The sequence below is a fragment of the Mycotypha africana genome (assembly GCF_025528875.1).
Source record: "Mycotypha africana strain NRRL 2978 chromosome Unknown BDF20scaffold_9, whole genome shotgun sequence".
NCBI classification, from domain to species: Eukaryota; Fungi; Mucoromycota; class Mucoromycetes; order Mucorales; family Mycotyphaceae; genus Mycotypha; species Mycotypha africana.
The window spans coordinates 1,251,801-1,269,550 of record NW_026515733.1 but is presented as its reverse complement, the minus strand read 5'-3'; the positions used below and the strand labels follow the sequence as shown (position 1 = coordinate 1,269,550).

General features: G+C 37.0%; 8 protein-coding genes across 8 annotated transcripts; 2 read left to right on the top strand and 6 right to left on the bottom strand.

Annotated features, from left to right (window-relative positions):
- Positions 1-1,217: 1,217 nt before the first annotated feature.
- On the bottom strand, positions 1,218-1,666 carry BDF20DRAFT_887247 (uncharacterized protein). Its single transcript, XM_053082027.1, has one exon. The coding sequence runs from the start codon at positions 1,640-1,642 to the stop codon at positions 1,418-1,420; it is 225 nt and encodes a 74-aa protein (XP_052933693.1). The 5' UTR covers positions 1,643-1,666; the 3' UTR covers positions 1,218-1,417.
- Positions 1,667-2,097: 431 nt separating this feature from the next.
- BDF20DRAFT_708264 (TLD-domain-containing protein) lies at positions 2,098-3,500 on the top strand. The gene is made up of 5 exons (XM_053076088.1): positions 2,098-2,471; positions 2,542-2,697; positions 2,787-2,851; positions 2,926-3,057; positions 3,123-3,500. The coding sequence occupies exons 1-5, from the start codon at positions 2,241-2,243 to the stop codon at positions 3,262-3,264; spliced, it is 726 nt and encodes a 241-aa protein (XP_052933692.1). The 5' UTR covers positions 2,098-2,240; the 3' UTR covers positions 3,265-3,500.
- Positions 3,501-4,972: 1,472 nt separating this feature from the next.
- Positions 4,973-5,770, bottom strand: BDF20DRAFT_824686 (uncharacterized protein; the record flags this gene model as incomplete). The annotated part of the gene is made up of 4 exons (XM_053077917.1): positions 4,973-5,047; positions 5,119-5,499; positions 5,578-5,661; positions 5,717-5,770. Coding segments are annotated over 4 exons (594 nt in total), but the record flags the coding sequence as incomplete, so codon positions are not given.
- Positions 5,771-6,209: 439 nt separating this feature from the next.
- On the bottom strand, positions 6,210-10,548 carry BDF20DRAFT_824850 (RAVE protein 1 C terminal-domain-containing protein; the record flags this gene model as incomplete). Its single annotated transcript, XM_053077926.1, has 13 exons — positions 6,210-6,422; positions 6,492-6,753; positions 6,863-7,170; positions 7,239-8,041; positions 8,106-8,219; positions 8,299-8,548; positions 8,638-8,898; positions 8,959-9,110; positions 9,191-9,254; positions 9,321-9,577; positions 9,638-9,753; positions 9,813-9,974; positions 10,052-10,548. The coding sequence occupies 13 exons, from the start codon at positions 10,546-10,548 to the stop codon at positions 6,210-6,212; spliced, it is 3,459 nt and encodes a 1,152-aa protein (XP_052933690.1).
- Positions 10,549-11,313: 765 nt separating this feature from the next.
- BDF20DRAFT_800752 (uncharacterized protein) lies at positions 11,314-11,619 on the bottom strand (the record flags this gene model as incomplete). The annotated part of the gene is made up of 1 exon (XM_053076373.1): positions 11,314-11,619. A coding segment is annotated over one exon (306 nt), but the record flags the coding sequence as incomplete, so codon positions are not given.
- Positions 11,620-11,781: 162 nt separating this feature from the next.
- On the bottom strand, positions 11,782-12,886 carry BDF20DRAFT_708277 (uncharacterized protein). The gene is made up of 4 exons (XM_053076089.1): positions 12,547-12,886; positions 12,339-12,479; positions 12,147-12,276; positions 11,782-12,077 (listed from the first exon to the last, which is right to left on the bottom strand). The coding sequence occupies exons 1-4, from the start codon at positions 12,631-12,633 to the stop codon at positions 11,878-11,880; spliced, it is 558 nt and encodes a 185-aa protein (XP_052933688.1). The 5' UTR covers positions 12,634-12,886; the 3' UTR covers positions 11,782-11,877.
- Positions 12,887-13,276: 390 nt separating this feature from the next.
- On the top strand, positions 13,277-14,957 carry BDF20DRAFT_915670 (glucose-6-P dehydrogenase; the record flags this gene model as incomplete). The annotated part of the gene is made up of 3 exons (XM_053084349.1): positions 13,277-13,343; positions 13,409-13,899; positions 13,974-14,957. The coding sequence occupies 3 exons, from the start codon at positions 13,277-13,279 to the stop codon at positions 14,955-14,957; spliced, it is 1,542 nt and encodes a 513-aa protein (XP_052933687.1).
- Positions 14,958-15,029: 72 nt separating this feature from the next.
- Positions 15,030-17,490, bottom strand: BDF20DRAFT_707962 (uncharacterized protein). The gene is made up of 8 exons (XM_053076087.1): positions 16,740-17,490; positions 16,583-16,668; positions 16,414-16,491; positions 15,806-16,350; positions 15,670-15,730; positions 15,459-15,584; positions 15,239-15,402; positions 15,030-15,159 (listed from the first exon to the last, which is right to left on the bottom strand). Exons 1-8 carry the CDS (start codon positions 17,006-17,008, stop codon positions 15,103-15,105), a joined length of 1,386 nt encoding a protein of 461 aa, XP_052933686.1. The 5' UTR covers positions 17,009-17,490; the 3' UTR covers positions 15,030-15,102.
- Between the last annotated feature and the right edge of the window lie 260 nt (positions 17,491-17,750).

The following is a 17,750-nucleotide window of genomic DNA, read 5'->3' as shown; positions in this document are numbered from 1 at the left end:
CTCTCAGTTACAATAAATGCACTAAAGTTGAAATGTAATGGTGCAATGCTGTCTGCTTCTGGTTGGTCTTTATTCCTATAGCACTTGCAGCCCGTCTGAGCCCGTCTGTTATGGTTCCCCTTTTCTGTGTCAGCCATTGGATCGTAAAGAAGTGCTATTCTTCGCTATAAACGCTTTGCCTTAAAAATAAAAGTAATCCATAATAAAAGTCGACAGATGTCTTTTTGGTCTTTGCTTACAATGTCTTTGCTTACTATTTACAAACAACATAAGAACGTGTTTATATAAATTAAAGCAGAGAGATATTAATTAAAGCACTGCAACTTCACCATACAAAATACATACAGTATACCTATGTGAGTGGCTTTATATAAAATATATCTAGATTAAAACCTATGAACGAATAAGTCCAACTGTATGGTTAACATTGATATTAGTAATAAGCAGACAACGACGCTCAGTTTCTCCTGCTAACAACGCAATATGAAGTTGACAAGCGTTTTCTCTTTTATTTCATCTTCTGTATATCTTCATTAATGCTTGCGTAAGTTTTGCAAAAGTCGTGTTTGCCTAGGTCAAGAATATATTACCGATAAAAGAGACTGTATATGATCGTTAGTCATCATGTTGTATATTCAGAACAATATGGAATGTTGATGTAGACATACTTTTTGCGATAACAATCGTGGGAACAGTCCTGGATGGAATAATAGTCTGATAGCAGGTGGTCAACTTAAAGACTTAACATATCAATCTTTACGAACCAATTTTTCATTTCCCTCCACTCAAACAGTTGATTGATAGTTACAACACAATATCTCGCTCTTTAATTTCCTTGCGTGAAGATTAAAATGAATCGAATTTGACTTGCTTAATTTTATCAAGGAAGGTCTGACATTTGAAGTAAATCATAATCAAAATTACGGTAAAATATGTATGGCATGCAGTATGTCACAGTCTGTAGAGATCTGATAATTGCCTTTGAGAACGTGGTATGTATGTTCTACTCTAGTTCATGATATGTATGCGTCGAAGATTCACAACCAGATGATGTGTCCGGTTCCTTAAAACGTAGAAATTATACAAACATGTAAGTACAGTTTCTTCCCGTACTTTAGGCTCAATGTGTAACAAATAAAGACCTATAAAGCAGTGGATGATTGTCAATAAAAACTTATACTTGGTTAGTCTGCATCGAATAAAAGAAGCTCTAAACTCTAAAGAACGCAAATGTTTCATTCTTAAAATCATATGCACAATCAAATCTGATAAAATGAAATAGCTGAATAGGGGTGTACAGCCAAAAGTAATAGAATTGTCTGTTTGTATATCTAGAAAAGAAACACTGGAAAGGGGCAGTATATTTTATGCATGCAATATTGTAAATGTAAAGTGGGAAAACCAATAAGTTTTCATATTATGAAATAGGGGAGAAGTAGGAATTTTTTTGTTGGTTCCTGCAAAAATGAAAATGATTTCTTCTTTCTCTCTTTTTTACTTTACAATTCTTTATCTTTAACAGACATATAATATGAGAAAACCAAGTTCTATCAGTGGTACTAATACACCAATACATCATCACCATCATCATCATCATCATCATCATCATCATGGCCATCATCATCACCGATATCCTCATCATTCATACCACTGTCATAACCATCAACACCATCATCATCATCACTATTTTCACCATAATCTGCAATATCACCTTCACCATAATCATAATCATCATATCGGTACTAAGGAACGTCTGCTTCCATTATATCGGTCTATTCTCGAAAATAACAATTATAGTAAAGATAACGAAGATTTTTCTATAACACGTTTTCTAAGCAAACTATTAGGTATCCATAAATTCATTAATTCATTAACCCAATCAACGTTCCAAGTGCAAAAAAAAAAAAAAAAAAAAAAAACGGTTTATGCTAATTACAGCATTGTTATGAATTGAAGGTTTGAAAAACGAAAACCATTCAAGGCCACGCTTGGGACATAAATCACGATCCACCACTTCTATCACAAAAAGCTCCGTTATTTCTTCTTATCAACCTGCATTACAGGACGATTGTAGTTCTTGCGCAAATGATATAACAAAACATTCACATGCTGAGTCCCATCGAGACACCAGTACTGCTTTCTGTAAACCTACTTCTAATTGGGAACATTATTTTCAACAGCAACTCACGACGAACACTACCAAGCAAAATACAATCATTACTACTGCTTCGCATGAAGCGATGACTGAACAAAAGACTATCGCAAATGAAGGTTGTGCGAAAAAATTGAACAAAAAACATAACAGAACAACATCATCAGCAGCTATGGATGCGCTTGTCATTGCTAGTCTGAAATCTGCAGCAATGCCTACAAGAACAATCACAGAAATGTCTGATGATATGCCACCATTGATCTTGAGCCTACGTAGTCATGATACAAATGCTATAATGACCAAGAACATTGCAGAAATGGTAAGTTGGAAGGTTTCCGTCTTTCAAGTCAAGTTTTTGAGAGCCCAATACATTAACCAGTCAGTTCCAGATTCGTTTCTACATACCGCAAAGGTACAAGATATTTAGCACATGGAAATTGCTATATAGTCTCGAACAGCATGGAACAAGTTTAGGAACTTTATTTTCATGCATGAAGGGTTATGAAGGCCCATGTGTGATGATTATAAAAGACATAGATGAACAGGTATACATGCATATTCTTTTCAATCCTTTGCACATGTCTTAGTTGACCGTTCGAACGTTTCAAATCCTCACATTCATGGTAATCTTTAGCTGTTTGGCGCTTATTTAAGCGATCCTTTTATACCCACATCGCACTATTATGGTACAGGTGAATGGTATAGTAAAAGCAATCTCCATCGCGTAGTGGCTAATATAATCCACTTACTGATGCAATAAATTACCTTTGTAGCTTTTTATGGAATACAAACTCCAAGGGTGATGCTGAGAAAGAATCAGTGCATGAGATTAAATGCTTCAAGTGGACCGGGAAAAATGATTACATGATGTTGTCAAACCTCAATTTTATCGCTTTGGGCGGAGGGTATGTATATCCTATACCCATTATTCCTTTCCATCATGTTCCTTATTAACTTCACTTGAGAACAGTAAGGGCATTTTTGGCCTATGGTTAAATTCAAGCCTGGACCAAGGTTATAGCGACAGTTGCCCTACGTTTGATAATGAATGCTTGACTTTAGAACCGAACTTTAGATGCGTTGGACTGGAAATATGGGGCTTGGAAATGTGAAATCAATTGGCAATCTGCAAGTAACCTATTGATATGTTTCTCCATTGATAGTTGCACTATCAAATGACTTGAACTGGTTGATTGGTTTTACAATGCTAGGTTGTCCTAAGCTAAACAATCATTTGACGATAATGAAATCTACACAATATAATGATAACTAGGGTTTTTTTTTTTTCTTTTTGACTTATGGGCTTAAGTACTGCTGAAGTAGGAAGTTTTGCGATAAAGCGCCAGAAGTTGACGTTTGCTGAGCTCTTCTTTCGATTCTTTTCCTCTTTTATTTTATGATATCAAACGATCCATTCACTGCGACCATTAATAAATTTTTCAGGTCTTTTATTATGTCTTTATTGTTTCATCATCATTATTTAACTGTCTTCTTGCAAATATCGTTCGCATTTAATAATACCACTCGGCCCTGAAGTATATATCCCATCATCATTATCCATGATCTGTATTTGAGTGACACCAAAGGCTTTTAACTAGTTTCAACAGAAATATTAGCCTTGGAGTTCGTCCGCGTTGGTTTCGCAACAGTAATACTTACTGGAATTCTGTTAAATGTAGGGGCCAAAAAACGATTTCTAGGCTGAATTTCATATGTCTTGCAAAGTTTATATGTATTGACGTCCCAGATCTGTTGTTTACAGAACCAACTGAATCAGAATATGACAAATAAAACAAATACCTGGCGTCAAAAGTAATTACCTTCAACTCCCCATCTACTGATCCGGTTATCAGCATTTTATTTTCCGTATCGATTGTAATTGAACGAATTCGAGAATGATGAGCCGAAAATGTATGCATCATTGTGCGCTGCCGCAAGTCGGAAACGACTAACAAATTAGGTATTTTATGAGCTGACTGCTATTCCAACATTGACAAGGTACGCCATTGTATTTACCTATTTCTCCTCTTTTGCCTCCGGAAAACAGTAGCTGATTGTTTGGTTCGTACCCAATAACGTATGCCCCGCGGTCATGTCCCGGTAAAGCTTGAAATAAGAACAGTTTATTTTACGTTGTATAAATTCATGGATTGCTCGAAACAAGAAGACTTGCAATTAATGCTTACCACATATTAAAGCTTTCGATTCGGGCATTAAGGTATCCCATAGACAAACATGATTATGCCTTTCAAAGCTGATTAGTTCTGTGTAAAATTTGATAGAATAGTACATCACATTTGAGAACTTACTTTCTAGCCATTGTCACCGATGTACCAGCGGTTGCTACCAAACTGCTCGAACCAATGAACGTGAAGTCTCTTGTTGCCTTGGAATGGCAGTTCAATGTCTAAGAATACATTGGATTTTGTTAGAAAGAAGCTGAAACCATAAACAACTGATGGGCAACTTCCTTACATAATACGCTTTATTAGAATGAGCATGGGCGTCAAAGCGCCATAAATAAAAATTGCCGGCAGTATCACCTGCGCCAAACTTCTGCCCAAACTGATCGAAATGAATTCTAAAGTTACAGCAAGAGAAGAAAATCAATTATCAATAAGAATATCAAGAATATACATAGCCTGACTTACTTTGTTGTTTTTCCTTGAGTGCCATAATAAGCAGCAATTTCTTTTTCTTGGCCAAACTGCCATAATATAGCACTTGGGCCGCCGTTATTAGTTTCACATCCAGTAATATCTAATTCAGTAAAAATAAAGGCAATTACGTTAGTGGCCAACTTCCAAATAAAAACTGTGCTTATTCAAGCATACAGAATGGGTATTGGGGATGTGCTTCAATGCATGTTGTCGAAATTGGGCGTTTCATCATTATCTGTTGTTTTACCCAAAAAGAAAGCTGCTATTTAGTCTAATATGAGAAGCTATTGAAAATTAGGTACTGACCATTCTTTCCCTCTCGGTACTATCCATAAGTGCAGGACTGGCTGAAGTAGGTGTTTTTGAACCATCTGATGCTCTTGTCAATGATTTCCGTAAAGTCTCATGAAGATGCTCAATATTTAGTGTTTGAGGAACTCTTTGTACATGCTCATCAAAAGTACGGCTACCAGCCGGAGATACGAGTGGGCTTGAATTACCAGATACCTTGGCTGACCTAGCCGTAGGAAACTGCTTCCGATTTGTTTGTTTTATGGTAGTCGTACTTATGTATTCTTGATCATTGTCTGACATGTCAGTATCATCCTCTTCGGTATCAGGGTAACTGTCAATGTGAGTCTCTTGGCTTAGCCTATTAGACGAAGCTGATCTAATTCTTGCTAGCGGCTAAACAGAAAAAGGAAGGCACAGCATGAGTAGGTGATGCTTCTCCAACAATAGACCTGTTACAATAAAAATGCTGACCTGAGCGACGCAATTGCTTGCTTTGGATATGTCGATTTCTTGAATTTCAGAGCGAAGGCAAACCGCCATCATATTTTTTGAGATCTAATAAAATAGTTAATAACTTCGTCAACTCTTCACATAAAAGAAAGCAACTTACCAAGTTTGTGCAAAAAGCATAAACCGTACTGGACGAGTAAAATAAGCTACGGAAATGTTCAGGTTGCTCTTCGGATAAGATGTTAATGTTGAATGGCTATGGTAAAAAAAAAGAAAGTCAGACAGTATAGTCATTGACATTCTCATTTTTGATATGAGACTCACTGTTGAGCTAGCGAACGGTAATAGTTTATCAAATGAGCTCAGCTTTTTGAGGGAATGCCAGAACTTCTTCTGTCGGAGTGTATTGAAATGCCTGATCATATTGCCTGGAAGGTTGCCAATGTTAGTATTGAAATAAAAAGAAAAAAAAAATTACGCGTCTTCGACTTACGGTAGGAAATATCGTTTTCTAATTGCTTCTTTATTGTTTCCCTCAATATGTAGGCCCTATAGGCAACAGGATCAAGCAACGTTGTCCATATAAAGTCGGATAATCGTTCTTTATCAAAGCTGAGATTAGTAGGAGTACTAATATAAATAGACCAAAACTGTTACTTACCGCTAAGAGTGCTATGTTTGCCCTGGCATTGCATAGCATGCTCAATTACAGACAAGATATAGTTAATGGAAGCCAACTCTAAAATATTGGCTCCAACCGACTTATCTTGTGAGTCGATTAAAGGTCTGTACACTTCCTCGCTCATATCATAACCGAAAAGGCTTCCATCGGAAATGCCTTCGCATTCATCAGGAGCTATATCAGCCTAAAGAAAAGTAATCCAAAAACGCTTTTAAGTATAAATTCAATAAATTACTGAGGCCCTCAGATTTACCATCTTAATTTCTGTATTAAGCAGCTGATTCAAGCAACTTGACAGTAATGAATCACCATTTTTATTACCCACTGCTTCGAGGAATCCTTTTAGATGGTATAAAAATGGCCAGCTGCTCTCATATTGACGTTCTTTCAAAGTAATCAGAATATTACTCAGGTAGGTTGTAAGCGCAATTTGACGAGTAGTAAAAGCTGCGGATTCAGGATTACAATACTGGTTGCGTAATCTGTTCCAGATTGAAAATGTCTTGATAACTTGCCTGCAATGAATAGCACTATTAGTTCTACTGCTCAATAATTCTTTAATCCGACTGCTTAAGATCTTACAAAGTCCATCTTTCAACAAAAATCAATGTTGCATAATTGAACTCTTGTGCCATTAAAGCGACCTCATTCACTTCGAAGCATCCCACCTTGAACGTTCGGAGAAAGTGATGCACATCAAAATGTGGTGGTACACTTTGATCTAAAATGCGAAGATATAAGGGGAACACATCTGTTTCAATGCTCTTTTCTGTCAATAGTCGTGAAAAAACAGTTGGAGGGATGTCAACAGAACTTCCTAGTTCCAGTAGAGTCTCACGATTCAACAAGAAATGTGATCTATAATTGATTTCATACGCATTATCAGGCTCTTGCAAACTATTGTAAATAGCTGAAGCCGCATTGAAAAATGTCTTTTGTTTTTTCATTGAATCAGTATAATAGTGCAAATGCTATTCATTTCTGGTAGGTTTTCACATACCTGTAAAATTCGTATGACTAATAATGCTTTGTAGCTATCCAAGCCATCATCTTCACGCTCAAAATTATCCTCAGCTAAGCTTATACTACTGCTTTCCTCTTGTTGATTGCCGTCTTCATTTGCGAAAATGTCATCTGAAACGGAAGACTTTTTTACAGTAGCAAAAATATCATCTTCTTCGTCATCAAAAAGATTCTGAGAAAAGGATGGTTTAAGCGATGAAAAAATATCTCTATCATCCGCAAACAAATCTGTAGCATAGGATGGTCGTTTTAATGGTTCTTCAGTAAAAAAATTGGATGCAACTGCTGTAGGAGATTGTACTGACGAAGAGAACAAATCCTCGGCTCTATGCAATTTTGTGTTATCGCCATTATCATTACCATCTGTATTACTATTTACATATTCGCTTTTGATACTTGGTGGATGCATGTAAAATTCTGTTAGAATATAGAGTCCCAGTAAAGGGCACCCTAGTCGCTCGTAAGCTCGTGCGACCTGCAGGGAGAATTCGTATTCAAGAGCATACGACCAGCCGGATTGCTCATACAGAGAGTTTTTCTTTAAAAAATTATACAAAATGAAGGCATTGGGATCGTGAACAACTACGTTTGTTGCTTCGTCCGGACTGGCGGTGCTATCTTCTGAAATGTTGCTTATAGAGTCTACTACTGCTCGAATTGCTTTGTCCTGTTTGTTTAATAACCACAGCGCCATACTGGCCAGCCAGCGATCGTTTGTTTCCATAGCTAGGGGTAGAACTGTATTCTGCAGCAATTCTTTTAAAATTGGACTATCATCACCTGTGGAAAAAAAACATAAGTGTTGTGGCTCGACTATGTCAGTAATTTGAGGCTGAAAACTCACCATCATAGACACGGCAAATTGCAATTGCTAACTGATAATCTTTGACATTTTTGATAATAACATTAACAGCATCTCCAAGCTTATCTGCTAATAAGAAGAACGCTGCAGCGTATTCTATTAATGTGAAATTCAATGTTAGATTGAGATAAAGGAAAAATAACCAAAATGTGGTACTTTTTGGTTTTTTTTTTACCGAATCTTTGTTTCCCTAGCAAAGCAAAAGCATTTTTTGAGGCGGCCCTTTGCCATCGAGGTTCATTAAAATCATTAGCTAGGAATTTCTTCATAGCTAGTTGCTCCTTGTGGTAGGAGGCTGTATTCCACAACGTCTGAACTACTTGTTTTTTACGAAGAGCAAAGTAATACAATGTGCAGTCAACAGGGTCTCTGAAATCAGCCTTTGACAAATATATGTTTCTAGCAATAACTGTCATTTGCTCTCTCTATAATCAGCGTTATCGATTTGCAATGAGAAAAGCTGGTTAGCTATTCTTCTGCACGATTAAGGCTCAATAAGACGCCCCTTTCTTACCACAACGTCTATCTTATGAAGCCACATGAAGATACCCAATGCACGAGCATCCTCCCATACAAACTTGCCATCACATAATTGGCGGCATCTATCTAATAACAAATCTTGGGATTGACTATGGAAGGCCCAGATATAATCCCCAGATTGTAAGCCTTTAGTAGTTTCCGCTTCTGATAAAGTTTTCTTGAGGTGAAAATGATTTTCTACGATAGTTCTGAAACGGACACCATTTTCGTCCAACGATTCTCCCTGGTTTGTAATCTATAACAAATTACCTTATCAGATCTGACATTTGAAATATGTTTGTAGATATCTTATTACCGCAATAATTGTATCAATCAATGCTATAAGCTGCAATCTCTCACTTTTGGATAAACCAGGCAATGCTCTTTTTTCTAAACTATAGATGAGGTTTTTCATTTCGTTCGCAGTCATAAGACGTATCGAATTAATATTATCGTCATCATCGACATCTCTATAAGATAATAAAGTTAGATCTTCGCTAATAAGAAGCTTTACTCGATTGCTGGTTACATCTTCGTGGTACTATCACTCATCTGATCCTCCATATCAAATAATGCATCATATTGTTGGCTGTCATTTGTATGCTTAGTATCCTAAAATTAGTTGAACGTTAGATAACAACCTTTCTGTATTTGAAACGTTTGTAAAGCAAGTTAAACCTTTTGTAATTTCAACAGCTTCTTTAGCGGAATAGTCGGGACTTCGTTAACAACCCTATCTTCTTCATCAATGAATTGTTTGAAGAATTTATGTAACGAGCGTAGAATGCAATGAATGAAACCTATTTTGCCCCACATTAAATAATGAAACAAATGTCTGGGATGATAAAATGGTAGCGGACCATTCATCTCATTAGATATATCGAATATACTGGACATGGGCTTTAAATTGTTGTCGTCCTTATTACGAAGAACATCTAATATCGAGGTCAGTATATATATTCTTCGAATCCTCATCATCAATGTACACGACTCACCTTCATTAATTTTATCTCCTTCTGATAACCATTTTAGGTAACACCTAATCTGGTTCCCGGATATAACAGACAGAACACCACAGTCTACCCAAGCCAAAGCCGTAATGGTGTCAGGCCTAAATAATATAGTTAAACACTTTGATTGATACAAGAATTATGGTCTATAATATCTTACGAATCGATGCTAAATTGTGTATAGCAAGCCCATGTATCATCCTCAGTTACTAATTTACGTACTCTCTTTTGTCCATATATACAGACTTTATTGGGAAAAGCTATAGCAAGTAAATATTGTGCATCAGATGTTAAATTCCAAGCAACATCGCGAATCGGTTCTCTACGTATGAATATATCAGTAACGATACTTCACATTCTCCCCTTATTTCTATAATTTATACTAAAAGTTGAGCTTACTCGAAATTGAAAGTTTTGATAAGTCGCGGGGGCAGACCCGATCGCATTGCTGCAAAAATAGATAGTTTTTGCCTAGTCTTTCCAAAAGCTACGGCTATCACATTCGGTGCACACTTTACTAGTGTTATTTCTGATACAGAAGAGGAGACGTCTAGTCTATAAAGCTCGTCCCATTGTATTTCAGTCTTCTCCAAATTTAGATTGTAAAAAATAATTTGAGTGTCGAAAGATACTGTCAGAACAACTCGCTTAGGTTGTGATAATTGTTGAAATAATCTTGAAGCTGTGTTCGTTGTCCATTCAGCGGCTGACTGAACAAGGTGAGGAGATTTTTCCCATTGCATCTCTTGAAAGCCGCGATATGTAATATGCAGATGATTATTTACTGAAGAAAGATGCCAAGTGATAATTTGTCGCCGAGCGACTCCAATTAACAGAAAAGATCTTTCTTTCGTGAGAGGGTCCTCTTCTATGTTGAAAACATGGAGTGATATCATTTCACTAATATTGTCGTAACCCTCGCATATTTTACTTTGATGCAAATGACAATCTTTTTTATCAAACTCATATAACCGCAAAGAATCACCATCATATACAGCTACGTATTTTTCTGCATTTTGTTTACATTAGCAAAAGAAGAACTTTATGTAGAGTAACTCTTCTCGTTACCTTTATCGACCGGAACAGCTAGTATTTTCTGTGCTTTCGCGAATAATGAGCAATCTAAATGAAGTTGAGTTGTCATTTTCCCGCAAGTCTGTTCAAACTGTGAGTTAAAGGGTACATTTTCGATGGTATAAATGTTCTGATAGACATACTTCTCTTAACTCATATTTCCAGACATTGATCTGCCCATCAACACCAATCGTAGAAAATCTGTTTCTCTGAGTTTGGTAAATTGCAGATATTGAGTGTTGGTGACCTAACCAGGTGTACTTTAAATGTAGCTTCGGCGAAAAACTAGTTGTATCAAGGAAGTCGATTAAATTAAGGCTATAGCATCTAACCTGTCCGTATATATTTTTTGCAAGCATGGACAGCTCAACCGACTTCACAGTAGCTACAATCATATCGGTTAGCAACAAGACTTCTTTGAATGTTAAACACTTTATTGTATATTTACACGTGGATTGGATATGTCGGTAATCATGAAAAATATGAATGGGATTTTGAAAGTAAATGGTATCCGTTGGGTCAATTGCTCTATCTACCCGCAAGACCACGAACACTCGTGGAATTCTTCTCGGATATGTATTTAAATGCTGTATTCCCCACAATGTAAGTGATCCATCAGTTTGTACACGGAATAAAAAGTCTGGGGTATCTTTGATGCGTTCTCTTATACGTTCAACCTTTTGATCGAACTTTTCATGCCTCGAGTGTGACTTGAAGTTAACTGCAACTGCGTTTAATAATTCATCACAGTTTATATAATGTATAAGAGAAAACTCTGTTTCTTCATGGTAATGTTCAGTATCGCAATCATTATGTGTATCCGCAGAAGTAAACTGCTGAGTTTCTCTTTCACTCGTAACAAGAGACTGATTGGAATCTATAACAGCACACATATACAGTAAATGAGGCTGGGCTGTATCAATGGGTGTCCAGAAGCGTCCAATGCCGTCTCGTGCCATTGTGAAAAGCGCATAATCACTTTTATGTTTGCTATTACTTGGTGATGTCCTCCAATCAAAATGTGTAACATATTTTGGATGTGAAATTAAAGTGAAATTATAGTTGATACAGTCATCGTTACCGTCGTGATTTGGATACCATACTGTCACTTGCCGATCAAACTTTTAAAATCAGTCAGTTAAATAAGGGCTCTATGTACGCATGATACACGCAATATATGAGTGTACGATGAAACCTACTTTTCCTATCGTTGCGAAAACATTGGATTGAGGTTCAAATTTTGCCAATACAATATTTGTGGCAGGTTTTCTTTTAAATATTTTGTTCCAACTATTCATCGCATCATTATAGCTGAATAATAGTATTTCTTCTCCAGCACATAATAAAAAGTCTACACAATGGCAACAAAAGTCATAAGCTTAGCATATCCTAATTTCCATCGGTATCTATCAAAATTTACTGTGAAGACTCCAATCTAAGCATGTTACGAGACAAGAACTGTCTAGTATTGTGCTTAACACCCATTTGATTCCATTTTCTTGCTTAAATGGCTTTAAAACAGCTATTTCGTTCGAATACGAAACTGCTATCTATTAAGAATTGTAAGGGCTCAAAATTTGGTGGAGTTTATCGGTTTCCTTATTATGCTTACTTCCCCAGTTTTACTATTTCCACAGACTGCAGTGATAGGCACAAAAGGTTGTTGTTCAGTGAATAAAGAAGAAGCAGTAATGACTTGTGCAAGATTGTCAGGATCAATATAGATAACTACTTTTGAGCCAGTAGCATAAACCTATTCAATGTTTGTACAAACGTTACTCATTGCTGGAAGAGGTCATCGTAGAAAAAACATTATTTACAATAAATCTGTCATCTTCAAACACAAAAGTATGGAGTGCCTGAGGATGGGAATTGACTTGCCCGGGGCAAATTTGTTCTAGGAACATAATGTTAGTTTGCTTCTGGTCCAGAATGAATAAAGCCTACTCCTGGAGCAATATATAAGTATGTATTGATGCGTGAGGTAAAACACAAGTTGAGAAAAGCTTCTTTTGTGACGCGCAAAGTAATTGATTAGTAGACAAGTGGTTTCGAACTTTAAGCGGAATCAGTAAGCATTATTCATGCAGTCAAGCCCAATGAAAGCTAAGGCATCATCCCGGAAATTTCAATCACAGTTCGGTTCCTGTTGAGGAAAATTACCAAAATGTATCACTCATGCTTTCATTATTTGATGATAAAGCATTCTATAAAATCATTTAGAAGGGTAAAGGTATTATGGATCTTTTATCAAGCATTTTTCAACTGCTGACTCAGCCATCAGAATTCTGCAGAATGAAAACAGTTCTAGGTACGGAGTCTTTTCCATTGCATTTTTTTAGGTTTTAGGTATACATGAGTGGTACTTTGGGTGTATATTTGGAAGGCGAAGTGCAAAAGCCTTAGTAAAAAATTACATAATGTTTGCAGGTTGCACATTTTCTTGATTTAAAAGAGGCTATTTCCTCTCAGAATTATTAGTTGCGTTTTTCTTTAATACTTCTTTCTTCTGAAAGCTTTTCTCTGTAACTTGTAAAGTTGTCACATAGCATGGATCCTATCAAGCAAATGCAAAAGCAGGTATGCGAAGAACTTCACGGTTCTATCACTATTGTTGGTAAGTATCAGTATCAATATATGTTGACGGACTCCCTATCTTTCTAATCTCTCATGCTTTGACAGTCCTGGGTGCTTCTGGCGACTTGGCCAAGAAAAAGACTTTCCCTGCACTTTTCGGTCTTTTTAAAAATGGCTTTTTACCAGCGAAGACAAAGATTTTTGGTTATGCTCGTACACAAATGGACCATGAAGAATTTGTTAAACGTGTTACTCAGTACATAAAAGCAAAAGGCTTGGAAACACAGCTGGATGAATTTAAAAATATACTGACGTATGTTTCTGGTCAATATGATCAAGATGAAGGATTTGCGAACTTGAATGAATTGATTCGAAAGAGCGAAAAAGAACGCAAAATTGAAGTAGGCAACAGACACCGAATGTTCTATATGGCTTTACCACCATCTGTGTTTATTCCGGTTGCACAAGGCCTGAAGAAAAATGTATATGCTAGAGAAGGATTAAATCGTATTGTCATTGAAAAACCATTCGGTAAAGACAGTGAATCTTCAGCTGTCCTCGCGAAGGCATTGGCCAACTGTTTTACAGAGAGAGAGGTATACATACGTTATGTGTAGTTTACTTTACAACGTGACTTTTGTGTTCTAAATATCCTTATGATGTGCTGTAGACGTTCCGTATTGACCATTATCTTGGAAAAGAAATGGTTAAAAATGTATTGATGGTACGATTCGCAAACGTCTTCTTCTCGCAAGTATGGAGTCGCGTGAATATCGACAATGTACAGATTACTTTCAAGGAACCATTTGGTACCGAAGGTCGTGGAGGCTACTTTGACGGATTTGGTATTATTCGTGATGTGATGCAGAACCATTTACTACAAGTGTTGTCACTCATTGCTATGGAGAGACCTATCTCAACGGAAGCAGAAGATATTCGTGATGAAAAGGTGAAGGTATTGAAATGCATTCACCCTGTAACCGTGGAAAACATATTGCTGGGACAGTACGTGGGCGCAAACGGCAAGCCAGGCTACCTCGAAGATGATACAATCAAGAATAAAAAGAGCTTGACGCCTACTTTTGCTGCTCTAGTATTATTTATTGAAAATGAGCGTTGGGAGGGAGTTCCATTCATTTTGAAGGCAGGAAAAGCATTGAACGAGGCAAAAGTAGAAGTACGAATACAATTCCGTAATGTGGCAGGCTCACTGTATCAAAATGCAGCACGCAATGAACTTGTTTTACGTGTACAGCCTGATGAAGCAGTCTACATTAAATTCAATAACAAGCAGCCTGGGCTCTCTTATCAAACAATCCAGTCTGAACTCGATTTAACATATCAGTATCGATATACAGATATGTCAATACCGGACGCATACGAATCGCTGATTTTGGATGTGTTGCGAAATGACCATAGCAACTTTGTTCGAAGTGATGAATTGGAAGCTGCGTGGAAGATTTTTACCCCTTTACTCCACAAAATCGATGAACGTCATGAAGATATCCACCTCTATCCATACGAATACGGTTCAAGAGGCCCGGCTGAATTGGTTCCTTTCATCAGAAAATATGGTTATGATCGCTCTAATGTAAACTACAAGTGGCCGCTTCAAAGTGTAGCTACTACTGCTAATAAGGAACAAAAGTTGTAAACCAATCTGATATTAATGAAAAAAATTAAATTGTCAGCGTATATTTATTGTTTAAAAGAATGGTATATGGTCGTTTGAAGAAGTTGGCAGTAATATATAAAGACCTTGCAAATCGTTGTAGGTAACCCATGTGTATAAGAAAAATTTACTTCTTTCGCTTTTCTCTGCCACTTGCTGAGCCAGCAGTACTTCCAGCACGTTTCTAAACAAATGAGATAAGTAGCTGACCAGTTTCCGTGTCTATTTAAACCATGTTTCTGTGGCCGTTGACCAATACTAACCCTTCCTGTTGGTGTGCTGTCTCTTACCCCTTTTTGTACTTTGACTTTATGTTCTACCTCTACCTTATCAACCACCTTTTTCAATTCAAACATTGTCAGTATAGAATTTTGTAATGTTTCGAATCGTTGACAAACTGCTGCCGAATACATGACAGGACGGGGACCTAGCATGAAGGAAGTTAGTACGCGAAAAAATTTTACTCATTGTATTATATTTTACCAATGCCCAACTCTTCCAACACCTTGATGACTCTCGGTTGCATTGAAGTCTTGACAATTGGCAGTTTCTGGCTTCGAACGAAAACGCCTGGTGTCAGCTTTTCCTTCTTGGGCTCAGGCACTTCAACTATTGTTTGGAAGGTATCATTAGCAACAAAAAAAAGAAAAAAGAAAAGAGATACTAGTATGAACAAAAAACTCTGCACTTTTACCTTCTGGAACTGTATTGTTTGATAATTTTCGGTTTTTCTTCTCTTCACTCTTTTTCTTTTTCTATACAAGAAATTTGATTAGTCAAATGACTATCAATGCAATTTACAAAAAGTATCCATTCTAAGTTACCTTTACTTCTGTACGACCATTACCAGCTGAACTGCTGGCAATGTTAATAGTTCCTGGTAGAGATAACATGGCTCCGCCTGGGCTATTCATAGCTGATGCTGTATTGATCGGTGTGCTGGGTGTGGATGCCGTTTGTTGGATTTGTTCTAAATGCAGTGAGTTTAACAAGCTTTCTCTTTCCTTTGATAGTCTAGCTTCGTTCATTTCAATGCGTTTTGCTTCCACAAAAAGTGCCTCTTCTTCTTCTACTTGTTCTTTTGTTCGATTAAAAAGCATGATAAGCGCATTTTTCCTCTCTACTTCCTTTGCTTTATCGAAGCCGTATTGTTGTGCTAATGCTTGTCTATCTGTCATATACTCTCCTGATGACGAAGGGCCCTTTCCTTGTAGAATTAACTTCCGACACACTGAATAATATCGATCCTTTAAATCCTCCATGGTTCTAGGTTTCGATTCGAAATTGTATCTGTCCTCTATGACAGGGAATCGCAAATCGTACGTTCTACATAATTCGAACAGATAATCTGTTTCATCTTTGCTCCAGTCACTATCTATTGATATCTAAAGATTAATTGTGTTATCACATTGGCTTCTCACCATTGTGTCAATCTTACCTGTTAGAAATTTCTCGTATTCCTCGTCTGTATAGTTAATGAAATCGATAACTTTGTTGAATTTGGCGAAAGGATACTCTTTTTTTTTATGAAAACAATCATAATAAATAGAGACATAAGTCATTCTTTTCTTCCTTTCTAGAAAAGGTTGCAACTGGTTGCAAAATACCTTGATTATCAGCCTCAGTTGACTTAACCCAGTGTTTGAGGATCAAATCATCGGACCGTGCAGGATTGGTAAAAGATCGATATACCCTACAAAAGAGAGGAAGTGCAATTGAGGATATAAGCTGCAAGTTCATTTACAACAAGGCTTATCCCTTTACCAAGGTGTTGCCTTCTTTTTGATTTGGAATTTCGAGTTGAAAGTTGGCTTGACAAATGCGACAGGTGGAGCACCACCAATTAAGGAGTATAATTCTCTGCTAATGCCCTCTATTATATTTGAAATCTTGAGCAAAAAAGATCGGTAATTCTCAAAGAACATATTGCTTGCGAATTTACCAGGTCTTTTTTCTGCTTGTTTATATTTACGTTGTGGTTGTTCTGTCGAAGGGCCGATCTGCAAGATGTCGCGAATATCTGAGCTGCTCATTATATCAAATTTGAAGAAGCAAGGAAAACAGTTTTGGAGGGACAGCAAATTGGCACCTGTTGCGGCATTTTAAAGCGCAACTTTCCACTTAGAAAATTGAGGCATGATTTTAAAAAAGCAGTAGACTGATCCTTTTGATCTCAACGTAAATACCGTTAAGCTGTATCGAGGACACATCACCATTTTCGCTAACGACGGTCTTCAAGAAAATTGTGAGAGCCGGTTCATTGGCATTTCAAATTGACAAAGTGGTAGTCAGCATATAATCAGCAGCGTGATATAAGCCTCGTCTTCATGCTAACCATTATTTTCGGAAGGCCATAACAAAATACATCTCACGTACCTCAAGATGCAATACCTTAAAAATCGGCAATTCTATGGTCCAGTTTGGTTATATTGTTTGTCTATCTTTCCTTCGATTCGATCTGTGTATGCAGCGAAATGGTCAGGACAAGCAAGTCAATGAAGATGATATTGGTGTAATGACCATCAGTCTCATTGGTTAAATTACCGCGTATTAATAAAAGACTGGTTCACCATTCCTGCGCAGTAGTGTTTTATCTGTTTCTTATATTACACTTACCTAAATAAACTTTGCTTATAAAGTGTTTATACATCTGTCTAAAGGTGGCAGATGGAACTAGCCCTGCGGCTTGTAAGACGGATATGGTGCGATGGCCTATATTACGAGCTGGAAGAAACAAAGGAAGAGGCCAGAACAGGTTGAATATCCGTTTAGGCA